The following is a 27,277-nucleotide window of genomic DNA, read 5'->3' as shown; positions in this document are numbered from 1 at the left end:
TCTCCTTTATTGAAAACAACTCGTTGCTCAATGCAGGAGGCCATCTGGAACCAAGCCCACACAAGGGAACCAAGATTGAACTCTCACATTGGTCAACGGCAGACAAAGTCAAGCAGAACCAAAAAACAAAAACAAAGAACCAGCAGGGTTGATCCACATGGTGCGCCGTCTTAAACAAATATTCAGTCAAGCCCAGCTCAGTAAATTATCTGCCTCCAAGAATCTGTGATCCATGGAAACAAGGAAACCACTCCCTTCCCCTTGGGGAGATCTTTGTTGATGGGGTTGCCATACCAACCAGGTCAGGAGCAGCACCTGAGAAGACAAGGGTGCAGCTCTCCCTTCCCCGTGTTCCCTGCTGCAAAGACCGGCTAAGTTCCCCTGCAAACATGAATGTCATTCTTTTCAGGTAAGACAGGGGGGTTTACGCTAATTAAAAAGGTTCCCTCTTGCAAAACAGGCTTAAGCGTTGCTTGTTGGAGATGCAGAATTTTCTGTGCAAGCAGAACGATCTGGCGGTGGGAGGCTGAACTTCTGGTGGAAGTCTCTCTGGTGCCTTTGTCACTTAAAAGGGCAGTATCGATGGAGGCAATAGGTGATTGAGATCTGCCCCAAGGAGCTAAGAATTGAATTTTCTGCCCTGGGATAATCACTAGGAGAGAAGAAGAGTTGTGAAGCCAACAAGACCTAGTGCATGATTTGGGGAATGGAGGTTCAGAAGGAAAGGTGAGAGTTGTGAAGAAAATGTTGGGCACAAGGACAGGAGAAAATATAGCAATAGCACTTAGACTTACGGTATATATTGCTTCACCGTGCTTTACAACTCTCTCTAAGCGGTTTACAAAGTCAGCATATTGCCCCCAACATTCTGGATATTCATTTTACTAGAAGGATGGAAGGCTGAGTCAATCTTGAACCAATCAGGATTGAACTGCTGGCAATCAGCAGAATTAGCCTGCAATACCGCATTCTCACCACTGCGCCACCACGGCTCTTATACATGACAAAAGTTAGCAACTAAGGTCAAAGCTCTTTCGTCTTGACCCATGGATACACTATATTCACTATTTGGAAATTCTGCGGCTACTAAAAACCCCTTCCCTCCATAACAAAACATCCACATGGGAGTCAATTGAATCCAGATGTCCCACAGCAGCCCCCCACCCCAAAGCTGCCTTCATGGCCCCCTCCAGAGGGCAGCAGAAAAAGCCACGTCTGGAGGAAACCATCTACAGAAGATCTGCAAGCAGGAGGGATTTCATTCGCATCTACTTCTAGATCAGGGATTCTCCATGGACGGATGGTCCATGGTCAACTGGTAGCCCCAACCTTCCTACTTTATGGCCAGTGTCCAATTTCTCATGCATTTCCCTGTTTTCACCAATGGTCAGTTGCCTGGTCTTGACTTGCCATGCCAGCCTCCATCTCAAGTGACAAACATGTAACTCTACAAGAATCTTGTTATTGGGTGGCATATAAGTTGAAAGAATGAATAAATAAATAGTTAATCCTTGACTTACAACAGTTTGTTTAATGGCCGTTCGGTTTCAACAGCACTGAAGAAAGTGATTGATGTCCGTTTTTCACTCTTCTATGACCGTTGCAGCATCCCCAGGGTCACGTGATCAAAATTTGGACGCTTGGCAACTGACTCATATTTATGACAGTTGCAGTGTCCCAAGGTCATGTGATCCCCTTTTGCAAACTTCTGATAAGCAAAGTCAATGGGGAAACCAGATTCATAACAGCTGCAGGAATTCACTTAACCACCGTGGCAAGAAAGGTCATAAAATGGGACAAAACTCACATAACTATTGTCTTCCTTATCAGTGGAAATTTTCAGCTCAATTGTGGTCGTAAATTGAGGATTACCAGAAGTTGGACAGATAACGAAGATTTTTAAAAAAGAAATTACTTCCTGTTTCAGATAAACCCAAGCTAAAAAAAATAAATAAAATTATGTCTTGTTCCTCTGTTCCAGAGACACCCAAGTGCAGATCATGGAGGCCACAATTGCCAATGCCGAGAAATACTTCGGCAGCTTCTGCAGCCTGATGGCGGCTTATACCCGCAAGACTGCCAAACTTCGGGACAAGTCTGATATTTTGGTGAAAAAGCTCATCGACTATGCCAACACGGAAAATCCCGAGCTGCGGACGACGGTGAAGAATTTCGCCGAGGATCTGGCCAGAGTACAGGACTACAGGCAAGCAGAGGTGAATTTGGCAATACCCTGTTTTCCCCGAAAATAAGACCCAACCGTAAAATAAGCCCTAGCATGATTTTTCAGGGTGCTCGTAATATAAGCCCTACCCCCAAAATAAGCCCCAGTTAAGATTATCAGCCAGATGGATGCATTTAGTACCGTATTTCCCCAAAAATAAAACCTAATCAGAAAATAAGCCCTAATGCATCTTTTGGAGCAAAAATTAATATAAGACCCAGTCTTATTTTTGGGGAAACATGGTAGAAATCCATTATGTACTGAAATGTCTTTGAATATTAGTAGCTCGGGTTGGTAGTTATGTTGTTGGTTTGAGCTCTGAGCTTGGCTCCAATTTGGTTGCAAACGTTTCATCCCCATTCAAGGAGACGTCTTCAGTGCGCTGCTTTCCAATTTTGTGAAAATACTATCCTCGCTGCAGTTATTACATGTATAATCAGATAAATATTTTCTTTACTATATTTCTCCGGTAAAAAACCAATAGGAACAGTTCAGGTTTTAAATCAATATGTTGTGGTATCATTTCCTCTAACCATGTTTGAATTTTTACCCAATAGTTTCTTGCTTCTGGACATGTCCACCACATATGATAATATGATCCTGGTATCTGATGGCATTTCCAACATTTAGCTGATTTATCTTTAAACATTTTTGCCAATTTTTCCAGTGCCAAAACCCATCCATCTTAAAGTAGCTCATGTTGAGCAATATGGCTCTAGAACAGGGGTGTCCAAACCTGGAAACTTTTAAGGCTTGTGGATTTCAACTCCCAGAATTCCCCAGCCAGGGAGCTGAAGTCCACCTATCTTAAAGTAGCCAGTGTTGAGCAATATGACTTTAGACTGTTCTAACCACAACTGCCAAAGTTCCCAGCCAATTTTTGGCGTGACACATCTGGAGTGCAGCTGTTAAGTAGCAAGCTGCAGTGCAGAGAGGAGGCCGCGAGCCAACTGCTGAGCTGTTTCTTTAGTAGGACGTCACTCAAGAGTGTCCGCCGGCGGACGGCGACCTCTGAATAGTGGCCAACGCAATTTCTCATTTAGGTGGAGCGGCTGGAACAGAAGGTCGTTGAGCCTCTCAAGGTGTATGGCGTGCTCATCAAACAAGCCAAGGTAAGCAATTCACCTCTCTTTTTTTTAGCACCCCTGCATCGAGCTGACAACAGCAGAACCAGGGCCCAGATAGAGAGCTGAGCTGGATGCGTCATTCAGGGCATTCCCCCCGTCCTGCTTAATCAGAAGGTCCAAGGATGGAGCAGTGATGGTGATGAAATATGTAAGTTCTTGATGCTCGTTGAACTTGGTTTTTTGCAGATATTTCATAACCCAACTAGTTAACATCATCAGCACTATAAGGAGTGAGGTTTGTGGAGAGGAGGAAGAGGAAGACTATGGGGTCCTTGGTGGTCTCTGAGCTTGGTTGTTTTCTTGCAGATGTTTCATGATCCAAACTAGGTAACTTAATCAGGTCATGAAACATCTGCAAGAAAAGAACCAAGCTCAGAGAGCACCAAGGACCACACAGTCCTCCTCTCCTCACACCTCCCTCCTTCCCAGCATTGATGCTATTACCTAGTTGGCTTGTGAAACCTCTGCAAGAAAAGAACCAAGCTCAGAGAGCACCAAGGAGCCCACCGTTCAACTCTGAGCTACAAATGTTCTCTTCTACTGAAGATGTACTTTTCACTGACTTTTGCCCTGCACTCCAAACCACAGTTCCTTCCTTACCCTGATTTTCTTCACCACTTTTCTTGAATCAACCATAGCTGCTTGAATTCACACAACTCAACAAACTACAAAGCCTGGGCTTACAAACCAGGCTTGCCCAACATGTCCACCTGCAAAGACGCCACTCAGATATATTGAGCTGCATCACCTCACACAGATTTTCCTTTCTTGCCTTTGACAGGCCGAGATTAAAAATTTCAGCAAAGTCCGGAAGACTGAAATAAAGCAGCTAGAGAAGCTGGAGAAAACCAGACACAAGGCACCCTCCAATCAACATATGATTGTATCCTTGGCTGAACATAATTGGGTCAAATTCTCCTTTGGCTTCTGCAAATGTATTTACTGTTATTTACTTTAGTGTTTCTCAACCTTTGAAGATGTGTGGACTTCAGCTCCCAGAATTCTCCAGCCAGCTATGCTGAGCGATGCTGTGCTATGCTGGCTGGGGAATTCTTGGGAGTTGAAGTTCCACGCATCTTCAAACTGCCAAAGTTGAGAAACACTGATTTATTTATTAAATTTATTTGCCAACTATCTCACCGTGGGGCTCTCTAGGCGGCTTAGAATACCGTAATAATGAAGAAAATGAAAGGGGTTTAAACAGAAGCAAAATAATCAAACCCATAAAATAGACAATAAAAAGGAACACAAGGACAATGATACAGGTAGTCCTGGATTTACAACAGTTCATTTAGTGACCAAAGTTACAACAGCACCAAGAAAAGTGGTCTATTACTGTTTTTCACACATGACTGATGCATAATCATAATTTGGATGCTTGGCAACTAATTCATATTTATGATGGTTTCAGAGTCCCAGTGCAAAGTTATGGAGAAGTCAGATTCATTTAACAACCGTGTTACTAACTCAACAACTGCAATGATTCACTGAACAACTGTGGCAAGAAAGGTCATAAAATGAGGCAAAACTCACTTAGCGACTGTCTCGCTTAGCAACAGAAAAATTTATTGCAAATCGATGGCTACCTATACATCAATACGTTAACCAAAAAGATGGATGGAAGGGTGGAGTGCAGAGAGTGAGGAGTCTGTGGGGGGGGTCTGCCATTGATCCAGCAACCATCTCCAGCGTGGACCCCAGAGACCAAATATACCCCAGTCTCCCCGATACCCCAAAATCACTGAATTCAGATTTTCCCAAGGACAACAAGACCAAGAAGCCCAACTTAAGAGTTTTCTTTTTTTGCCGAGGGAGGTTTGTGTTACCAAAATGATTTCTTCCGAAAACTATCCACAAAGCAGCCGAAACGATTGGAAACAGACGTGGGGGTGGGTGGGAATATCCCTCAAACGAGGAATGCCAATAGACAATTAATTTCTCTAGATTGCTACCAGCAGCCCTGAGAAGCCGAATGAAAAACCACAGGGACATAGTTTAATACCCAGAGGTGCCAAACCTCACTCGCAGATGGGCAAGCTGTCGGTTTTAGTTTCTCGTTTTTTTGCAAATATTGTCAAGCAGGGTCTTTTTCAATTCTGCTCCACGTCTGAATTGGCCAGATCTTTCCTAAACTTCACACAATAATGGGTGCACCTTGGTTCACCTTTTTCCAAACTGCTGGTTTTTTTGTTTTTGTTTTGCTTGCAATGTTGCCTGGCGATTCAAATTTCATCTCTGCAGGAATGCTTCTGTGCCACATTTTCATAAATATATGCATTTTTTTTTTGCAACCTTCCCTTGCGCACATTACATTACAATATATTATGTTGAACCGAACAGCTATACTTTGAGGAAACCTAAATCCGCACGTTAACTAGGTTTTGGATTTGCATTCTAATTTGAAATGCAAAATTAAAGACGTTTACATCCGGATGCAAATTAAATAATTCCCCCATCCCATGTTTATGTATCGCAGGGCTACAAAGCTAAAACAAGGGATTAAAAATATGCTACAGAATCCTAGTTAAGTCAGATGCTTTCTGCTGTTCTAGATTTTAGCCGAGGAACATGGTTATTAGGCTGAGACCAGGAAACCTTTGCATGTATGCAGAAGGCTCAGAAGGAGGTTTGTAAGCGCACACACAAGAGAGAGATAACTGAAGATAAACCCCCCACAAACACTAGTTGTTTTCCTAACATCTATCTCCAAGCCTGTTTTTGTGAAGCCAATCAAAATTCTCCCTCTTCACCTTCAGAGTGATAAAAAAACTTTAAGATTTTCCTGCAAATTCCTTGGGGCCTGCGATTGTCATCAAAACAGCTTCTTAGCATCCACATCTTTAAAATGCCAGTGAGAATGGCAGTCACCTTCTTTCATGAAATATTAAACCTACGGGAGGGGAGCGGATAAGATCTTGCTGGGGAAAGACACCACAGGATAATCCTGAGAGATTTTTTTAATTGTTTTTTTTTTATCATGCTTCTTCCTGCAGATATTTTAAGCGGGATATTGAAGAACCAAATTCCTGTAGTAACAGACACAGAGAGGTGAGGGGAAGAGAGACAGAGAGAAACAGAGAGAGAGAAAGACAGAGACACACACAGAGAGAGGAAGAGAGAGAGGGAGGGAAGGAGGGAGGGGGAGAGAGAGACCAAAATTAAAGGTAGCAAGTCCTTTGGGAAAATCCTCTGGAAGGGGGCAGAGCAGGTAGGAGATAATTTGGTATTAGCAGTAAAGATGCCGGATTAGAAATCAGGAGGAAGTGAGTTCTGCTCTGTTTGTCCTCTGGGCAGGGAAGCCAGGTGGTTAACTTTGGGGTCAGCCCCTTGCTCTCAACCCCTCAATAACTCAACACCTACCTGTTGTGGGGAAAACAGGAGAGGAGAGAGTATTAGGTACACTGTCTTGAGTTGTACAAAGTAAAGGTGCATGAATTAAATAACAACACAGGGAAAGGGAGAAAGACACCTGGAGACGGGAGAGCAGGAAGGGAGACAGATGGTGGCATGGATTACCCATCATTATTGGATGGGAAAGGAGCAAACACCTGATAAACCAACATGTTCTCTTTTCCTAGGGCCAATCTAGCAGTTTGGTGAGATAGACTAGATCAGGAATAGATTCAACAGGAAGACTTGAATTCTATTTGATTGAGATTTATTGAGTGTTTTCCAGCCTTGGCAACTTTGAGATTTGGGGACCACGACTCCCAGAATTCCCCAGCCCACTTGGTCCTCACATCTTAAAGTTGCTTAAGTTGGAAAACATCAGGTTACAATAGGGGAATCTTGCAAGTCTGTCTTCCTTCCTTCCTTCCTTCCTTCCTTCCTTCCTTCCTTCCTTCCTTCCTTCCTTCCTTCCTTTCCTTCCTTCCTTCCTTCTTTCCTTCCTTCCTTCCCCCCAGGAGGCAGTGGGGAACCAACCCAGAATCTCTTCCTGTCTCTTTTCCCTGAGCTTCTTTCTTCCGCATCATGGTTGCCTAAAACCTTCTGGATGCCTTCATGGTCATCCCTCTGCCATCTTCACCATCATATTCTCAGGAGCAGGAAAAACAGCCTCCTCCCATCCCATTCTCACAGATCCTGGAATACCGATTACACTTTTTCAGCCACATCTCTTTTGGTTCCTTCCTCTACAGAGGAACAGTTCAGCTTGGTCTTCAGGGGCCAAATCTGCTGCTCCGTAATTCTAAATGACCATGCAAGGAACATCCAGCATTTCTGGATTACCAGAGAAAGCTTCGACCGTGGGCTCTGAATCTGCTCACTCTGGGATTCATTCCCATGTTTTGACAAAGTCTGTAGACAGCCAGATGGAGCCACACGCCCACACAATTACAGCCCCTCATTTCCTTTCTTCAAAATGTGGTTACGCTCTCCTTTCACCAAATGTTTCCCTTCATTTCAGACTATCCTTGATCAGATGACCTCCCCACCTTCTACTCCTTCTTCTGCCTCCCCCACCCCAGAAATGTCTCCTCCTGCTGTTTCTCCATCCAAGCTCCACAGGCGAATCTTCCTGTGACAGATTCATGGACGTGGCTGCCCCCTCGTGTTGAAGTCCCCGAATGGCCAAGTTCTCTGCAATTTATCTTTCTTTGATCAATGTTATCCGTTTTAGTTCGGAAGAGACCAGACACCAGTTCAAAGGCAGTGTTACCCATAAAAAGGACCCTGGAGGAGCTGTTACTAGACTGTTTCTGATCTAGTCTTCCTTCCTTTCCTCAAAGATCAACCGTACGAGCTACCTGAAAGAACCAGCACACTGCAAAGCATGATGTATGAGTTTGTTCTAAAGAAACCATTTATTTTAGTGATGGCTTAGCCCAGCTTTGGTAAGACGGATTCTATCACAGCCAGAACTGCTACGATGAAAAAAGTTTCAATACTCAAACGTTCTGTTTCCTGTTCAATGTTTTGCCTCCTTGACTATCATCTTCAGTCACAGGTAAGGGGTTTCTTTTCTTGTAGAAGACCACCAAAGACCCAGCAGTATCGTTAAAATAAAGACACAGATGGAGATCCTTGATACAAGAGCCATTCTCCAGAATACATCTCCACTGGACACAGTGTCCCACAAGGTTACATTCACAAGAGAAGTTCAACAATTTCTTTTTGAAAATGCTTTTCCAATAAGGAGACATGCCCAAAGACTCCCCAAGTAACGCAGATGCTGCCATTCTTCCGTAACTTTATGCGCCCCTTCTAGATATGGGAATTTTCAATAATCTCCAGACAAAACTTTTAGAGGGCTATCAGGTTGGAGTAGACTTGGCCAAAAGACACCACTAAGTCTCAAATTCGAATCAATCCATGAAAAAGCATTTGCCTTTCTTTCGGGAGCTAAAGCAAAGTAATTTAAATGTGCTCTTACAAAATATGTCTTCTGCACATTTTCTCCAGAGGTTGTATGAGGGCCCAGGAAATTGATCCCATCTGATACTTTCTATCGTTCATGTAAGTTCATGAGCGAAGGAGCAGATATAGACTGAGATGACCCACTCCTAATCCACAGTGCAGGGACAGTCATGAATAGAGTCACATCACTTTGTAAAGCTTTGTGTTCTATGTGACACAGACCATCATGGCTTGTCTAATGGACAACACTCAAATCAAACTGTAGTTAGTGCAATAATCCAGCTACAGAGTGAGCGAGAGAGATTTTAGCAGGATTAAAGTGATATTTGATCCAGAACTCACTTAAGCTTCTGTTTCAAACCATACGTATAAAATTAACTCCAGTAATGCTAAGAATTGGAAATATGTACTGTATTTCTTCCACTTCAAAATAAAGATGGGGCAACTCCTTAGCAATATTCTAAGAACAAGCCAGAATCATTCAAAGTGATGTAGTCCTGTTGAAACCACACCAAACAAACTGCTTCCCTATATGATGTGAGGAAGCTCCTTATGAAGCCCTCAAAAGGCCTGGCTGTTGGATGTCCTCAGAAGGAAGGTCAAGCTTTTGACCCATCACAAAAAGAGACAGGGCCAAGGCCCTTGAGATGCTTCCTTGTACCAGAGTAGCTACGCTTATCTAGAGAGATGCTAGGAAAATGGGTTCCTCTTCCATGTTGCTCAGTACCATTGATGGAGAAAGTCATGATGATGTGATAACTTTCCCCATAAATATCTCCCTGGGTTTCTGGGCAACCATTCCATCCATCTTCCACTCCTTTTTGGCCAGGTTGAGTCTCAAGCACACAAAGCTTCGGTGGACGCAAGCCGGACCACTCAACAGCTTGAAGAGACCGTAGATGAATTCCAGAGGAAGAAGTTAAAAGATATCCAGGTAATGTGTTTAGGCTCTGCTTCAAAAGCTTTTAAGACTGTTAATCATTTGTGCAGTTGGTGGACACTAAAGTCCCATTTTTTTCCAAATGAAAGCATGTCCAGATGGGACTGGGTACAACCTTGTGAAAATGCACAATATAAACCCAGAGAGCAACAGAGAGAGTATTTTTTTTAAAATAGAAAAAAATCATAGCTGCATTTTAAAATTGCAAATTATATTAAGCAAACAGACCTAGAGGAATCCTATTTGCTGAAAAATATCATTTTTAAAAAAAAATCTTGATTAAGAGCGCCCAACTCCAAAATTACTCTGGGAAGCTTATAAAACATCAAATATTGCCTTTAATTGCCTTCTGCAAAGGATTAGAATGGAACATAATATAGTACAACAAAAACAGCATGATAGACCCCTGTGGGAAGTCTCACATAAAAATTGAGAAAAATCCATATTGCTATAATTAACCTAAACGTATTGACCTAATCATAAATACTGCAATGCTGGATTATTACTGGATTTGACTATTGTTGGGGGGGGGGATGAATAAAAAATTCAATATTCAGCTTCATTTCTTTTCACCAACAGGAAGTTAGTGTAGCTGCTAAAGGAAACTAGTTCTTGTCAATTGGCAACTTGGAAATTGCAAACAGGAACACTGAAAAGAAATATACGTATCTGTTGTAGCACTGGGATGGATAGAGAGAGAGAAAGAGAGAGAGAGAGAATAGTAGATCGATCGATCGATCGATCGATCGATAGATAGATAGATAGATAGATAGATAGATAAAGAGAGAGTGGGGGATAGAGAGATGATCAATTTTCGCTCACCAAACTTCAGGAGGAAAAGGACACTTCCCAAATGACTTATTCAGTCCAGTTCTAGTGAAGCTGAGAAAACGGACGCTTTCAAATATGCCAGCCGTTATTTACAAAGAGACTGTCAGGGGAATTAAAAAGACCACCGAGACTCACATTTCGTGGCCCTGCTGCTTCTTTGCCTTACAGAAGATCTTCTTGGATTTCATCGGCATCGAGATGGCGTTCCATGCAAAAGCTCTGGAGGTTTATTCCCAAGCATTCCAAACTCTGGAAAATTACGATTCAGAAAAAGATTTTGAGGTACCGAATGGTGGGAAAACACAGAGACTCAGTGGTGTCCATTTGTGGGTCTTGGTGTCACTCCTGCAACAGCACAAAGTTGCTAAACTTCCATCGCCAACATTTGCACAAAAGGGGAGCCATTCTGGTTTGCATTGTTCCCAATTGGGAATTTTTTAAACAGGTAGTTCTCAACTTAACGACCGTGTGACTAATTTACCAACTGCAGGGACTCACTTAACAGCCATGGCAAGAAAGGTCGGAAAATGGGGCAGATCTCACTGAACAAGTGTCTCACTTAATGACAGAAACTCTGGGCTCAATTGTGGTCACAATTTGAGAACTACTGTATGTGACACCTCTCTAAGAGGGTCAAGGGGGTGTACAAAGGCAGATCCCGCCCTCATTTTATCTTCAGTAGAAGCTACTGTAGGAGAGACCTTGAGTGTCTGATCCAAAGTGATCCTTGCTCCTTGATGTTAGGCCATAGAATCATAGGGTTGGAAGTAGGGCGAAATCTCCTTATCTTCCCTACCGGTTTGGAAGTGTGTGCGCGTGCATCACATTCGATTTTGGACCCTCTGTGCATGCACAGAGGTTCAAAAACAGGTTACTTCCTGGTTAAAACCAGGAAGTAACGACGTCTGAGCGGGTGGGTGGAGCTTCATACTGCCGCCGCTACCAGTTCGCCAAACCACACACCACTGCCGCTACCAGTTTGCCCGAACCGGTGCGAACCGGTAGCATTTAACCCCTGGTTGGAAGGGACCCTGGAGATATAGTAGTCCAACCCTCTTCTCAAGCAGGAGACTTTGTAGTTATAGGTTCAAGCGTGTAATCAATATAGCCAAACTATGAACCGTCCCTGGGCGTCTAACCTCTTGCAAACTTCCCAACATACAGATCAGTGTTTCTCAACCTTGGCCACTCTTAAGATACGTGGACTTCAACTCCCAGAATTCCCCAGGGTTCAAAAGTGGGATTCATCCTTCCAATGATTCTGCTGGCCTCCTCAAAATGAGATTCTTGCCTTGACAGGATTTCAGAGCAAAAATACAACTTGCTTCCGGAAGGTTCCCTGACTCCAAACCAGCCACTGCCACCAACCCAACCTCCAGCCTTCCATGGTCCACAGGAGCACAGGTGAGGAAGGGCAACTTGGTTGCCAAAACCTGCCTTGGGTGAGGAAGGACTACTGTGGGGACAGAAAAATCCCCAGGAAAGGGCAGAAGGACGCATTTTGGCATTTCAAGGACCCAAAGAGAGGTTCAAGAAGACTAGGTATTTATGGAGGTTCTCCCATCACCCAGGTCATGTTGTCCCAAGGATACTTTTTCAAGAGGCAACTGGACTTTCTGGTTTTTCTTTGAAGATGTTTCGCTTCTCATCCAAGAAGCTTCTTCAGTTCTTCTTCAGAGCTGCTTCTTCAGAGCTGAAGAAGCTTCTTGGATGAGAAGCGAAACGTCTTCAAAGAAAAAACAGAAAGTCCAGTTGCCATTTGAAAAAGCACTTTTGGGACAAGACGACTAGATATTGCATAGGTACAGCCTACACAAGCTGCCCGGTTTTGTGGGTCACAGGGAAAAAACCCAGAGGGCAAAAATAAATTATGGAAAAAAAGGAGTCAACTGTCACCCCAAAGGGCAAGGAACAAGAAGCAGACCCAGGAAACAAACCATCATCAACTATCTTAGGTCCCACCAAGAAATGCAGTCTAAAGAATGAGGAGAGCAGCTCTTACCGATGTTGGTTGGTTGCTTGGAGCAGGTTTCTGGTCTCCACCCGTGGCAGCTGCTGCTGGTCAAAGGCTGATTGGCAAGAAGGCCTACTAGGAGCCAATGCTTGCTCCAGAGTAGACCCGCAAATGAAAGCTTTCAAGCCAGAATTAAAGCTGTTAAACCAGCATTGTTCCATCCAGATTACGGGTGGGGTTGTGTGAAGCTAGTGAAGAATAATAATTTTGTGTTTTTAACCCACTCTGACTCAATTGGATGGAAGGAATCAGGTCTTTGGTTTCTCTTCAGGACTAAATGTGACTCCCCCCCCACAACTTCCATGGGATCCTAAGAGAAGCCCTTCTGAGGGGATTTTTTTTTCCTCAGGGGGCTTTTTCCAGATGGGGGGAATGGGGAAAAGCAGGACTGTTTCACAGCAGTGGAAGGTGGGGTGCCCATTGGAAAGCTCCCCCACAATTACGTCCCCTCCAACAACCCCCTGAACCCCAAATCTCCACTGAGACAAACTCCAAAGAAGTCCTCAGTCCTGAGGTAGAAAAACAGGCCCCTTCCCCACAGCAGGAGAAAGAAATGCCTGCAAAATGGCGGGATCTTAATTTCAGCAAGGGCCCAGACTTAGATTTATGGTTGAGCAAGTAGATCTTAGGTTACAAAACCAGGTTGTGGGTGGAGGAAAAGAGATCTAAATTTGAGATCTAAGGTAGTGGCTTCAAGTCAGCTACAGGTAGTCCTCGACTTACAACAGTTCGTTTAGCGACTGTTTCAAGTTACAATGGCACTGAAAAAAGGGACTTATGACCATTTTTCACACTTACGACCGTTGCAGTATGATCATGTCCACGTGATCAAAATTCAGATGCTTGGCAACTGTCTCATATTTATGACGGTTTCAGTGTCCCAGGGGTCACGTGATCCCCTTTTGTGACCTTCTGACAATGGGGAAACCAGATTCGCTTAACAGCCATGCCACTAATTTAACTGCAATGATTCACTTAACAACCATAGCGAGAAAGGTCGTAAAACGGGGCAAAAGCCACTTAACAAATGCCTCACTTAACGACATACATTTTGGGCTGAATTGGGGTCATAAATCGAGGATTACCTGTACTGCAGATCAGGAATCTGACCTTCTGGAGTGGTGGAGTTACCCAGAAGAGCCGTTGACCAATGTGGGGTGCCCATGAGATGAGATGTTTTGGGGTGGGGGAGGAATCCCATCACTGGTCAAAACACGGCTTTCGTACTGATCGTTACAGCAATCGTGGCTTGTGCTCACATAATGTAACCATGGTTCTCTTTGCCCACCTCTAGAGTGTCCCTAGCACGCTCCAGAAACTGACATTTCTGGAGACTGAAGGAAGATCTGAAGAAGAGCAGGCCCAAGATTTCAGCACCGCTAAGCACCCCCAGATCTGGCAGGTGGCCAGCAGGACCCCCTGACGAATTTCTCCATTCGTGAAATTAGACGTTTTTTGTTCCTCGGCAAACTTTCTTTGCCCCTTTAAGCTTTTCCTCCAGCTCAGTACCCTCTCCCTGTTCTGCACCCCCAAACCTGACATCACAATAAAAGCCTTTGTTTTCAAGTGCATCCTTTTATTTTCGTTTGGGAAGTGTCCATGGAGGTCACACTTTCAAAAGCTGGTTTTCATACACGTAAGATAAGGGTTTGCAAGCGTGCAGGTTTCTAGTCTTCCGTAGAGCCAGGGGTCTCCAAACTTGGCAACTTTTAAGACTTAGAAACTTCAATTCCCATAATTCCCCAGCCAGCATAGCAGCAGTTCAGTCATAAATCGTAAAAGTCATAAATCACTTTTCTTTTAGTGCTGTTGTAACTTGGAACAGTCACGAAACAAATGGTTGTAAATTGAGGATTCTCTGTAATTTTACTGGGAATGTGCTGAGCCTACAAACAGAAGCACATGGCCCTCCAAACTTTCAAGCAGAGGCATCAGGTTTTGTGGCCCCCTGGGAAAATATCCCTCCCCCCACCCCCATCCTCACTCTTTCACATGCTTTGAGTGAGAATCCTGGAAATAAGAACCATTCAGACATTTTCTTCCCTAAAAGAGGAAACTTCCTAGGCTGGGATTCTTTGCAAGCGCATCGGCAGCCTGGCCAGCAGGATCTCCTCTTCCCACATGGGAGGACTCGGTGGCGGCTCTTAGATCAGGAACTGTTTATCCACCAAGGTCTTCTCCGCTAGATTTCGCCTTCCGAGCGCGTCGCGCACCATTTGCACAAGCTGAAACACAGACGGGCCTCCGTTTGTCCTCTGGGCAGCTGACTCTCCTCTTCCCTCTCTCCAAAGCGGCCAGGAAAAAGCAAATTAACTCAACGAGAACCGCCTCGTTAGACCTCTGGCTGTGTTTACTGAATGCCGCTATCAAGCTGGTGTTGGTAGCTCTGGGTCAGCGTGCACGGCTGGCCGAGATGCATGCCGAATTGGACGTAAACTCATCTCACAGCTTCCTCAATTCACACACGACATTTCGAGCCAGGTTGCCAGATTCAATCTCACATCTCACTCAGGCCTTTTAACACTCCCAGGAGTTGCGTTATCACTCACACATGGCATGGCAGCCGATCTTCCGATGCATCAAAAGCAAACTTTGGGGGAGAAAACTTTATCTGCCTCATGCTACATCATGCCTAATTTTAAGAAAATGAAGGGAAATGGCATTTTTCTACTATTTCCTCTCTATCTAGAAACATTTACCTTCTGCACAACAAAGGTAACAATAGTTGAGAGCACAAAATTCTGTGCCCCGAAATCCACAGCGCAGAACAGGAGGGTTTCAAAGAGAAGGAGCAGTAGCTCGTGGCCATAGAAGAGCGTCCGGCTGAACAACGCACCGTCATCTGAAGGAGAAAGTCACCAGAGCTAAGCTCAGACCATCACACAAGATAATTCTGAGGGTTCAACCTCATCTACAGCCTGAATCAAGTGAGCCAGCCCTTAAATCTAGATCCCCATAGGAAGGAGCACGATGGGTACCATTATAGAGAATCGAGAAGTCTCCTGGCTCTTGAAACTCCAAGTCCATGATCCTCTCTGAGAAAAACTTATCCTTCACTATGTAGTCCATGTCTTTATACCTCTAAAGATGGGGACAGAATGAGAAGCGGTTAGAGAAAGGACTGATTAAAAGGGAAACGATTCTGTAGAGAGGACATCTTATTCAGAGTAGACATAATAAGAGCTGCTCTATTATGTGTCACTGCACAGTCAGCCAGATGTTTAGACTAGACTTCGCAATTTTATCCACCCATTGAGTCCTTCCCAAGGATCTGGGATTGGCAGATATGGTTGTTTGATGGGATTAAAGGTCCTGGGATGTAATGTTCCAAGTCAAGCTGCCTTTTGCAATTGACTGGTGGTGTCAATTTTTTTGTCAATATTATTATTATTCTTCCTTTCTTCTTCCCCAAGGAGCCTAAAAATGTTTCAAAAAGAGTTTAATTCTTCTGGAGTGGGTGGCTATGATAATTGGACAAATTAAATTAATCTACTAATATGAACTCCATTACATTTTTTTAAAAAGAATACAGTTTTGGTGAAAAGAGAATGTAAAATTCCAAGTGGCTGCCATGGGGAAGATCACGCAATGCCTCACATACCTAAGAATCCTGTTAACCATCTTTGGCCTCTCTTGACTTGGACCCAATGTTCCCCTCAAACCAGCTTTAGAGCTCTTTTCCAGCTGCTGAACTCAAGAGAAGGACAGAGCGAACAAATCACCACCCGTGGTCTGGAAAGAGTTTAGCCAAATGTGGGTGAAGACTCACATGTTCCAAGAAGGAGACCAGGAACCAATTCAGCGCATGGTAGCCTTTCATCCTCTGCTCGTGAAGATCAGGGCGACTATGGAGTCCTCTCTGATGCTACAAGGAGAACATTCATGGACTTTAAAAGTTCAAGCCTGCCCCTTGGTAGGCACTGGTGAAAAGGAGGTGAAAAATTGATTTATTTCACTCGGATCTTCCCTTCAGCAGGAGAAATGTCAGTTCAATTTTCACCTGCCTGCGCTTGAAAACTCATCTCCGGCCCCAGAGGGAGTTTTCAATTAGAAAGTGAAGTAGAAAGTGAGAAAACAGGTCGGCTACGCTCAGCCACTGTTCCTTGAAGGAGCTAAACCCAGAAAGTTCAACCAAGGTTCACTTTTAAGAAATAAAAAACAACAACACGGTTTTGTGGCACCCAAGAGCTAGATAGATTTATAGGAGCATCTGTTTCCACGGTCGGCTACCCAATGCTTCAAGAGGTCCTCTCAGGGCACAGAAAACCCCTGGCACAATAAATCCAGTATTAAACGCTTCTATGTTTAGTTGGGAATTGCTCATTTTTTTCTCTGACCGCCCTGGACAAAAAAAAAAAAACATGCACAAGGTTTTTGCCACTCTTTATCTTTTTTCTCAGTAACCTCAATATCTTTTTATAGCTCTAACTTTCAACAATCCCCATCACTGAAGGAGGCTGAATGGGGGAGTTTCAGAGCTACTGTGCCTTTCAGTAGAAGCTTCCTTCTTATTGTTTCAGGCTAGCTGTCTCCTCACCTGCGCATTAATAATCGATTGCTAATTAATTAGCCCTATTCTCCCCAGGAGTGCATCAGAACTGCTTTTACAACAATTTTGTTCCCTATTTAATCGGAAGGATTACAAAGAAGCAGCTTCTAATTCATATGGCATGGGTGTCGCTTCTAAGCTAACATGGAAAGAGCTCTTCAGAGCCTGCAGAGCTAAAAGGATTACGAGTTCACCAGCATGAGATGTGACAAAATGTGTGCCATTGCATCACAATGTCTGTCTCTTATGCATGACACCATGGACATAACAAAAGGCAAAAGGGATGTCACAATATTGCAATTCGGTGCTTCATTACTTGCATCCACAGCTTCCCCTCGCAGATTAACCAAGGAGAAAAATGTTTGCGTTTCAAGACAGATTTCGAGCACTTGAACGATGTTCATTGGGAATGTCTCGGCCTTTTGGCTGAGATCAAGTGTGTGGAATTTCTGCCCCATCATCTCTGGAGGATGGCAGATAAGGAAATGGGCCTTTATGAGATGGATCACCGAGCCTCTCTGCCGTGAAGGATAGGTAAATCATTCTTAAGGAAGCTTGTGCAGCGTTTCTGAAAAAGCAATTAAGAAGAAAATATTGCAAGGTCTGCTACCTCCATTAATGAGAGGAGGATTCTGTCGTAGAACGTCCGAGTCCGGTCAGTGAGAAACACCTCGAAGGTCTGCACCTCAGAATTGGGCTCCAAGCCCCTCAGGGGGCAAAGGTTGTCCTGGGAAGAAAACCAACAGGAAGGGAAAAGTTCCAGTGGAAACACACAAACACAGTAAAGATTTCTGCATTTACCAATTCCCTAGTCCTCGCTTCAATTTTGCAGATTTAAATTACGGGACTCTTAAATTGGAACGTTTTTGCTCGGTGAAAGAATCCAGATTAAAGTATCCGTAAGAACTGGCTGTTTAGCTTTTGTTTGCACACACTCGCTGAAAAGAAGTTCACCATTCCTCTTGGGCAGGGGTCTGCAACCTTAAACACTCAAAGAGCCATTTGGACCCATTTCCCACAGAAAAGAAAATACCGGGAGCCACAAAACCTGGGTGGGTGTGGCCAACTCAACATCACTTACTTCCACCAGTCACATGACCCCCCCCTAGCCACGCCTACCCAGCCAGTCATTAGGACAGAGAACTGGTTGTTAAAAAACACTGGGAATCACAAAACCCTTTTGACATCTCTCTCTGCCTCCCCCTCCCTCCCTCCCCCCCTCTCTCCCTCTCTCTCTCCCTCTCTCTCTGTATCTCTCTGTCTCTGCCCTGGCCACTTCTCCATCCCCCACCATCACCCTTACCTTCTCAGGCCAGGCGAGGAGTGACTGGGAGGGGACGGCGAGGGGCGGGGCCAGCCAGTGGTGGGATCACTTGACATGGAGCCAAGCAGAGGGCCCAAAGAGCCGCATGCCGCTCCGGAGCCACAGGTTGCTGACACCTGCTCTTGGGTCTTTCTCTTGGTATCCATCTGCTTTTAACACCAATTTCCCCCCCCCCCAATATTTAGCCCATGTCGGCCTTCCTCTGACTTAAATCTGTTATTCTGCATCTTGTGCTCATATAAGCAGAAGAGATGACACATAAGGAAGGTTGGAGGAGGAGGAAAGAGGAGAATAAACCCAGATGTTTTCAGGAATCAACACTGTTGGCTGAGAAGAAGGCGCCACTGGATGTTTCAGAGAAGAGAATGGTTCCTCTTCCCAACTCTCTGCTACATCCAGATGGCTACCAAGAAGCCCCAATTCAGCTACTTTGAAAGAGTGAGATAAATTCATGGACGTCAACCAGTGGCTTTTGGATATGATGGCTCTGAGGGTCAGAAGAAGCATTGAGGAGAAATCAAAGCAAGGATGTTAATGGGTTGGGTGTTCTCCTTCCACACTTCCATGGGGCTGGACCACAAATGAATCCTCCTTATTATTAGAACAGGAGTTCCCAACCTGTGGGTCATGAGCCACTACTGGGCCACAGCCTATTTGCAACCGGGCTCCACTCACACGAGTGTCAGGGGGCTTGCAGCCCCACTCGTGTGAGCATCACAGGGGCTCGCGGCCCCACACGTGCGAGTGCTCGTGGCCCCAATTGCACGAGTAACGGTTGCTCACCTGCTTCTCTTAGAAAACCATCCCCTCCTTCCCTCCTCTCCCCCACTCCAAGCAGCCAACTTGGAAATGTGTTAGAAGGTTAAAAAAAAGGGGGAGCAAGGAGATGAAGACCTGTCTTCACCTGAAGGACCAAGCTGCAGGTAACCTCCAACCACTTTCACCTTGAGAAGGGCCCAAGGCAATGATACAATCCTGCAAGGGACTGTCAGAAGAAAGATGAAGAACCAGAGACCAGAGGGCCCAGCATTACCTCCTCCTTCCTGAGATAAGACAGCATTGTGTCCAAGCTCACATCTGCATGTCCGTGGATGCTTCGCCCGTGAATGTAGAATCCGTAGCATCTGTGTGTCAGGATGAAGACCGACACCTGCAGGAATTACAACAAAAGGTCCCTATTACAAGGAAATAAGAACACTTCCAAACGCATCTCGCTTATGTTAAGAATTAACACATTTCCCCCGCAGGTTGGCTTGGAACACCTTTTAAAAACCAGCCTAGAAAGCCATGTAAATGTTTTTTTTTAAAATGGCTCAAAGCAAAGCCTTAAAGCTTGCACCAGAATACCCCACGTAAGCAATTAAAAGCGGACACAAATCAGCTGAAAAGGGCTTTAAAAACGAAAGAATTTCGTAATGAACATTCGGCCATGTAAAAAGCGCAAATTAAGACATCCTGAAGGGCAAATTAGCCTCGCTCAGCATACATTAGGGGTGGGGGTGGAACCCCCAATTATGAAATGACTTTTTCAGCTAGAACTCCCCCTGCCCTCATTATCAGGGCGTTATTAATAGTTGCACTACATTATCGCGGCCCGCTTTTCTTGGAAATGTAAAAGCAGGTTGCAACGTCTTTGTCTGAGCTGAGATCTGACCTTAAAAGGCAGAAGAGTAGGTAGCTCTAAAAGAAGGAGTGGGTAAGAGAAGCACAGAAAAGTCCCCACATCTGAAATTGGCCAAGTTGGGAAACACACAATCTGACCGGAGGTGTTGACTTTTGTTGTATGGGTGTGACTCACGTTGCTCAAGGAACAAAGGTCAATGAACTGATGAATCTTGTCCTCCACAAAACGTTGATATAACCCAACGGACACCAACATCTGGAACAGAACCAAGGATACTTAAGGAGCTGCAAGACACATCAACTTTCCACAAGAATCCAGAGTTCCTTCTTGCAAAAATCTCTGCTCGCTTCTTCCAATCAATCGGAACAAGTCAATGCATGTTGAGATACCATCTAAGAACACCTTTTGCATCATGAAAAGGCTGCATGGAAGGCGAACCAAGGAAAGCAGAGTGAGACCCATTTTTTTTCTCAACATTTCCAGCTCTTGGGCATGATTAGGCCATCATCTATCATCCATCCTCCATCCTAGGTGCTATTTATTTTCTTGTGAAGTTACAAAAGCTTTCTTTACAAATTTCTCAAGATAGGGAAGGCTTCTAAGAGGGGAGACATCATTTTACATGGAATGGAGCACTTTTTTCTGCCACAGGATGATTTGGAAATATTCTATTTGTTCAATCTCAAGGAGGAGAGGAGAGGAGAGGAGGAGGAGGAGATGACAGGGAAGGGAAGGGAAGAGAAAGGAGAAGAGAAACCTGCACAATGGCCACCACCAGCCAAACAGAAGCAGCAATCCCAAAACGAAGAATTGGGCTCCAGGGAGCTTGGTAAGTATTTGGCTCAGGCTGCAAACTGACATTCAGGTCTCTTGAAGCGAGGTTTTTGAGTCCCACCACCTGTGGATGAAAAAAAAGCCAATGTCATCCCCACGTGGAGACACCTTCTCTTCCTCTATGGTTCACTGGCTGACTCTGGGTAAGTATTCTCATTCTTAACTGTCACATGAGATTCATAGTCCACCGCTATACAGTTTGTGCTGAAAAAGTTGGGCTAAGAAAGGAAGTCAGGATTTTAGGTGGCTTCCCAAGGGGATTGGACAAGGACACGAAGGAGACAGAGGCTGTTGGTTTGGTCCACCCAGGTTTTTCCTAAGAGGATGGAGAAGAAAAACCACCAGAACAGACCAGTGAGAACAGGAGCTTCTGCCATCAAGATGAGATTCCAAGTTTCTCTCCCTGTCTCTCATTGAGCTAACTCTCCAGACCAGGAGATGTTTGCAGGCCTGCAGAATCTTTCTCAGGGTTGCAGATAGAAATCAGCAGAGCTCGGCATAGTTGGCCCTCCTGTGTCTTGCACTGACCTCCAAAAGCAACAAAACAGCAAACAGCTGAAGCGAAGGATGCACCTTCCTGTGTGTCTGGATTTCATTCCACTCATTAGCGATCAGAAAAATCCTCCAGGCACTCACTGATGAGGTTGGACCGCCTGGAACGGGGTGGGATGGAGAAGGAGGACACAGGCAAGCAAACAGAAACTATGAGCTTTATTGGAGGACTCTACACACACCTCTCAGGTGTTTTTGACCAATTGCAGAGCTTGGCACACTGGAGACCCCTGGGGTTTTTGCTCTACGCTCATCTGCCTCTCCAACAACCAAATAATTTGGTTGGCTTCCAAAAAGGGTTGGAGCAATTCATGGAAGTCCTGGGGATCCGTGGCAGCCTTCGTGGAATGAGGCCATCTCAGGAGGCCATCCATGGTGGGCTACCAGAGGCAATTGGTTGGCCATTGGAAGAACAGATGACCAAGGATCCAATCTACAGTAGGGCACGGCTGATGTTCTCAACCTGAAGCCCTCTGCTTTCTCATCTGATGGTTTTCCAGCAGCTCTTGGGATGATCTAGCAGTGTAGCTACTGTAATTAGATGAGCGATACCATAACCAACAGTTATGTGATGTAACACTGCCCTTGTTTGGGAGCAAGCCAAACCTTTGGATTTTTGGCAGCATCCTTTATTCGGGCTAAGAGCAAGCGCACTGGGTCAGACCTTCTCGCCCCATCAGCTGGAGAAACCCCAGGTGATGCAAACAGCTCTTTCTGCTGGAGATTTGTTCACAACCCAGGACACAAAAGGAGGAAGATGAGATGAGACTCTTTTTGGACCCTGCATGCAATGAACATGACATAAACCAAAGCGATGATAAATGATAACCTTTCATTGTTGGTTTTCCCTTTGGCTTCTCCCAGTCGATCAGGAAGATGGAGACCATCAGCTGGGTGATCAGAAGATGTAGAAGATCCAGGCTCTGGAACAAAAGCATCCACAGGGAATTTTGCCTCTGGGATATGGAGATATAAATTCTTCATCTATTCCATATTTGGTCTTTTGATCATCTAAGGCAGTGTTTGCCAACCTTGGCCCCTTCAAGATCTATGGACTTCAACTCCTAGAATTCCCCAGCATATCTTAAGAACGTGACCTCTCCTACAGCTAGTTGCAAATCCTACACCCTGAGTATCTTCCAAAGAGGAGCAGAGCTCATGTTCAACTCAAATGCCTAACTCTAAGCATGGACTTCAACTCCCAGAATTCCCCCAGCCAGCCATGAGAGTTGAATTCTGTTCTGGTCTGCCAGCAGCCTGTGGACCTGGCAGTGGAGTCGGACAGTGAGGAGGCTGGGGAGAACAATGGGCCAGTCCTGGAGTCAGGGGAAGGCTCGGACAAGGGCTCTGTGTCGGAGGCAGAGATGGGGCCAGGGCCATCTGGGAGTGATGCACGGACTCCGGATCCTCCAGAGGTGGACAGCATAGAGGCAGAGGATCAGGAGAAGCCTGTTCCTGTTCCTCTTCGCCTAGCATGCGAAGAGCTGCCAGAAGGCAAGAGCAGCAAAAAGGACAACTCAGGAGTAAGGCCAGGAGATGATTGGCCCCTCCCAGAAGGCTTAAAAGAGCAGCAACGAGCCATTGGGTTCTTTGTAGAAAAGCAACGTTGATTCCACTGCTTCTTGTCAACGTCTCTTGAACTTTGTGGGGGTTTTGCCAAGAAAAGCCTTTGGCAGGTTGCCAAAGGCATCAAAGGTTGGTGATAAGGCCGATGGACTGGTTATGAAGAATTTGTTTTGGACTAAGCTGAGAATTAATTCATTCTCAGCTGTTTTAATAAAATAAGTTTGATCAGGACTGAAATGTGTTTGGTAATCACTACTTGGGCCTCGGTCACAACAAATTCTGGGAGTTGAAGTCCACACCTCTTCAAACCGTTGAGGAACACTGCTCTAGAGAATGAAAATTCTCCAAGACATAATGCCCAAAGACTCCAGGTCTTTCACGCAAGCTCTTTCCAACTTTCCTTACCTTCAGAGTCAGAGCACACAGTGCATAGATGATAAAGTTGGTTTCTGCTTGGCTACCAGCAGCTGGGAGTGTAATTGCCACTGTAGAAAATTGCTGACCCTATTTGAAAAAAAGGCAAAACAGACGAGATCTTTCTGCTTGTGAGGTTCTATATCCCTCAGCACAAACCTTATTATTATTCTTGTTGTTGGCAGAATTCTCCTCCTCTTCAAGAAGGAAGCCCCAATCTGTTTACACCAACGCCATAAATGCAATATTCACTCAAAAGTAATTAAAAATAAACCAATGGAACACTGGATGCAGGCACACCTGCTCACATACCGCCACGGATCCTTGCTTACCTTGAAAACGATCAGCCAGTAAACGCTAATTCCCAAAGTGACCATGAAAAAGACATTTGCCAGAGATCCAGCCAAGCAAGCAAAGAATTTCAATATGGCCTGAAAATAAAATAAAAAATTTAACAGGAATAAAAATTGGAATCCAGGGAGGGCCGGCATGAAGAATTTTGCAACACTTGTTTTTTTTGTTTTGTTTTTTAAATATCTGGCAAAGTCTAAGCAAAAACAACTGGTGTCCCCAGTGAAGTCCCAAATTCTGAGAGGCGACCCATTTTCCAGACGCTCAAGATCAAAAGGCGAATTCCATCCTTACTATGAAATCGATGTTCTGCAGACGAGATCGCCGGGCCCAACTGTTGGTTTCCAACAAAGCGTAGAGGACAGCGAGAAACCCCAGGACCCCAAAGGAGATCTGGGCAGAGACAATGTGTGTGTCATTCCCAGCAGGTGGATTAATTAAACTGCTTTCCACAGTTACTTTGGATCTGTAAGACTATCCCTAAAACCTCCCAAAGCATCTTTTGGGAACAAGCGGATTAAACGAGGAAATAGCTCAATCGCCCTTCTTCAAGCTAGGGGACTTCCAGATATGTGGACTTCAACTCCCGACATTCCACAAAGAACACAGCCTCACTGAGATTTCCAGAATTTTAGAAGAATTCTAGAACCTTTGTAGAAAGCCTACAGGGTGAGGGAAATGTGATATGGGCGAAAGGGTTGAAAGCATCTTCCTGGTGGGGCCATTCTCTTAGTGAGAAGAATAAGTGCTCTTCACAGAACATGACCTATTGTAATGAAGACCCTTGCAGAACCTGAAGGACCAGCAGTGTTAGCCTTAGGATGGTGTCTACTTTCTCTACCTCAACTGGTCGTAGCTTTTATTTTCTTTCCACCATTTGTCTGTGCAGGAAAATCAGCCCCAAAATCCTGTTAAATGTTCAACAGACAGCCCAAAAATCTTGCACTGGGCTTACTCACATCAGTTGCTAGCTGAGCTGATCCAGGACTTTGATTGTAGGAGACTGAAAATGACACCTGCAAAACCAAGCAACAAAAGCAGGTATATCTACAATGAGATGTCCACAAAGCTGAAGAGCAGGGAAAGCTGGAAGCCGAGGGTGAAGGGAAGTAAGAAATCCACGCACACCCCAACATGAAATGGGAGCCATGTTCCACCTCTGCTTCTGGATCTGCAGAACGTAAAGCCGGTGGCCATTCCCACTACACGGACTCACCTGGGCAATCTCTGGGATGCGGTGTGTTGCGTATCTGACTGTCAAGGAGAAAGGTGGGTCTTCTACAGGAGCAGTGGTTGGTAGGTGGACACTGCAAAAGCCAGGAAGAAGAATGGTGGTTGGCTTTGAGGGAAGGAGGGCTGGAGAAAAACTGGAGGAGAAAACATCTGGGCATCTCCTGACACAAAGGAGTTTGCGGTACCAGCAAAGTGACATTCCTACTAGGTAGATGCTGTGGACATTTCTAATCACTGCCATGCAAAAGGATAGCTGAGAGGAAGTTAGAATAAAGTCAGGATCACCAACTAGGCATATGTTCTTCCTCCCTTTTTTCCCCCTTATTTTCATCATTTCTATTCACAAGAGGTGTCCTCCAGACTCTCTTTAACTACCTCTAGTAAAAGAGAGTCCACCACCAGTTCTTACTTTTAGGAAATTCTTCCCAATGTCTGATCACAATCTGCTTCCTTGTGATTTGAATCATTGCTTTTGGTTCTGTCTTCTGGAACAATCTGAGCTTGTCTTTTGTCTTCACAAAAGTCCTTCAGATGCTTGAAGATGGCCATCAAGTCTCTCTACCACCTTCTCTTCTCCAGGCTAAACTTACCCAACACCTTCAACTGTTCCTCCTCAGATTTTCCTTCCATTTTGCTGGTTCTTCTCTGGTTATTTTCCTCTTTCTAAAAATGTGGTGGGCGATATTCTACCAGCCCTAAGCAACCTCCACCCTTAATCAGGCCTTGGAAAATGTTATTTTTTTTTACCTGAGAAGCAATTCCTTTGCCAAGGTAACAGACCCTGGAGCATTTGACAAATTCCCTTTTCTGCCTGACAGCCCATCGACCAGAAAGAACCTCCGGAGTGCTTGATTCAACGGGGGTGCTAAACATCAAAACAAGATGTAGGGAGAAAGATTTTAGCAAAGGTTCTGGAGTCGTTCTTTCAACACAACGTACAAAGCCGAGCAGAACGGCTCTGGAGAAGTTGTTTAATATCGGTAGGGTCAGAAGGGGTCAAGCTATTTTGCAGGGGCTGAAATGAAACTGCAGAACTGAACCGGTGAACCTTCAAGGCATGTACATTGAGGGACAAAGCTTGTTGCAAACATATCTGCATCTGCATTTCTACAGGTTGTGGGGAAAGGTTGGGTTTGAGAAGGGAAACTTTGCAGCCTTCTTACAAGAGGGAAAGGGAAAGAAGAGATTAATGAAGGAAGCCAAGTTTCTAGAAATGGTGTGTGTGTGTGGAAGGGTTCCAGCAAATGCCTTGAGAATAATGTAGGTTTTAATGACAATGCCTTTCATCTAAACCCAGAAAACCCCAAAGAATTGCTTTACCTTGATTGTTAGTTACCATTGTGGGGTTGGTTATAGGAACGGGCCAGAGTTGGGTGTTCCCCTTCTCATCTTCAAACTGCAAAAACACCTCATAGAAGATGGGTTCTGGAGTCCTTTGCAGCAGGGCAGAGACCTCAAGAGTGCACTAAAAACAGAAGAGACCGGGGGGATACCATGCAAATGTTTTTGCTGGGCCCATTTAAGAGATCTGCTTAAGTGACACATCTGAGACTGACATATTCACTTAATCGTTTATAAAGAATCCCCCAGATTCACAATAGGTTGCAAATGCAACCTGTTGTGACAGATGACCTATGGAAACACTTGATGTACTTCAGATCTGCTGGAATAACTAGATGGACCCACATCTCTGATGGCCACCAAGTTGGAAAAGGCCCCAGAAGAATAAATCAAGTCAATTTCGGTCTGAGGGGTAACCTGTCTACCTAGATCCTAATACTGCCTTCTCCACAAACTCCAAAACAGGATCCCACCCACCAAAAACCAATTCCAAAGCTTAAGTTGAAGTAGAGGCATCACTTACAGACTGTTGGTAGATGGTTCCCATGGTAAAAGCAGCATCCAGAATCTTTTGGCTGTTTGGGCAGAGCTAAATGGAGCAAACAGAAAAGAGGATACAGCCAATTTTAAGTATTTTAAATGGATTTGTGGAAGGAAGGAAGGAAGGGAGGGTGGGAGGGAGGGAGGGAGGAAGGAAGGAAGGAAGGAAGGAAGGAAGGAAGGAAGGAAGGAAGGAAGGAAGGAAGGAAGGAAGGAAGGAAGGAAGGAAATAATCTTAGTCTATGTTTTCATTGGGCATTGTGAGAGGTAGATCACATTTAAAGATGAAAGCAATTCATTTACCTGAAGTGTTGCTCCTTTTATATCCTGCCAACCCAGGAACTTTCCCCAGACATCATACTGAATGACCTTGAAGTCCATCTGCAGAAAAGAAAAACAAATTCAGTGGTCACTAGATCAGGCAGTTTAAGTAGTTCTCCCTGGTTCATCAAATT

The 27,277-nt window shown here is 44.8% G+C and overlaps 2 protein-coding genes across 2 annotated transcripts; one reads left to right on the top strand and one right to left on the bottom strand.

Moving 5' to 3' along the window:
* Window positions 1-278: 278 nt before the first annotated feature.
* CIBAR2 (CBY1 interacting BAR domain containing 2) lies at window positions 279-14,060 on the top strand. Its single transcript, XM_034426584.3, has 9 exons — window positions 279-409; window positions 1,982-2,216; window positions 3,268-3,336; window positions 4,133-4,234; window positions 8,294-8,299; window positions 9,539-9,643; window positions 10,649-10,762; window positions 11,780-11,884; window positions 13,789-14,060. Exons 1-9 carry the CDS (start codon window positions 390-392, stop codon window positions 13,915-13,917), a joined length of 885 nt encoding a protein of 294 aa, XP_034282475.2. The 5' UTR covers window positions 279-389; the 3' UTR covers window positions 13,918-14,060.
* Window positions 14,050-27,224, bottom strand: LOC117670995 (meckelin-like). Its single transcript, XM_034426576.3, has 19 exons — window positions 27,126-27,224; window positions 26,806-26,871; window positions 26,262-26,406; window positions 25,689-25,806; window positions 24,925-25,015; window positions 24,668-24,724; window positions 24,003-24,101; window positions 23,690-23,788; window positions 23,349-23,447; window positions 22,207-22,300; window positions 21,354-21,478; window positions 20,749-20,889; window positions 20,166-20,246; window positions 19,401-19,517; window positions 17,654-17,770; window positions 16,264-16,359; window positions 15,473-15,575; window positions 15,194-15,336; window positions 14,050-14,719 (listed from the first exon to the last, which is right to left on the bottom strand). Exons 1-19 carry the CDS (start codon window positions 27,201-27,203, stop codon window positions 14,639-14,641), a joined length of 1,950 nt encoding a protein of 649 aa, XP_034282467.2. The 5' UTR covers window positions 27,204-27,224; the 3' UTR covers window positions 14,050-14,638.
* Window positions 27,225-27,277: the final 53 nt, after the last annotated feature.

Source organism: Pantherophis guttatus, chromosome 11, assembly GCF_059756535.1.
Source record: "Pantherophis guttatus breed Tessera chromosome 11, ASM5975653v1, whole genome shotgun sequence".
NCBI classification, from domain to species: Eukaryota; Metazoa; Chordata; class Lepidosauria; order Squamata; family Colubridae; genus Pantherophis; species Pantherophis guttatus.
This window is presented reverse-complemented; position numbering and strand designations above follow the sequence as displayed.

Excerpts from the sequence above, each read along its gene's own strand:
- CIBAR2 (XM_034426584.3), top strand. The coding sequence starts at position 390 with ATGAATGTCATTCTTTTCAG. Across the intron at positions 2,217-3,267 it reads AGGACTACAGGCAAGCAGAG|GTGGAGCGGCTGGAACAGAA; the intron begins GTGAATTTGGCA and ends TTTCTCATTTAG. Across the intron at positions 3,337-4,132 it reads TGCTCATCAAACAAGCCAAG|GCCGAGATTAAAAATTTCAG; the intron begins GTAAGCAATTCA and ends TGCCTTTGACAG.
- LOC117670995 (XM_034426576.3), bottom strand. The coding sequence starts at position 27,203 with ATGGACTTCAAGGTCATTCAGTATGATGTCTGGGGAAAGTTCCTGGGT. Across the intron at positions 26,407-26,805 it reads GAACCATCTACCAACAGTCT|TGCACTCTTGAGGTCTCTGC; the intron begins GTAAGTGATGCC and ends TTCTGTTTTTAG. Across the intron at positions 15,337-15,472 it reads CTTCTCGATTCTCTATAATG|ATGACGGTGCGTTGTTCAGC; the intron begins GTACCCATCGTG and ends TTTCTCCTTCAG.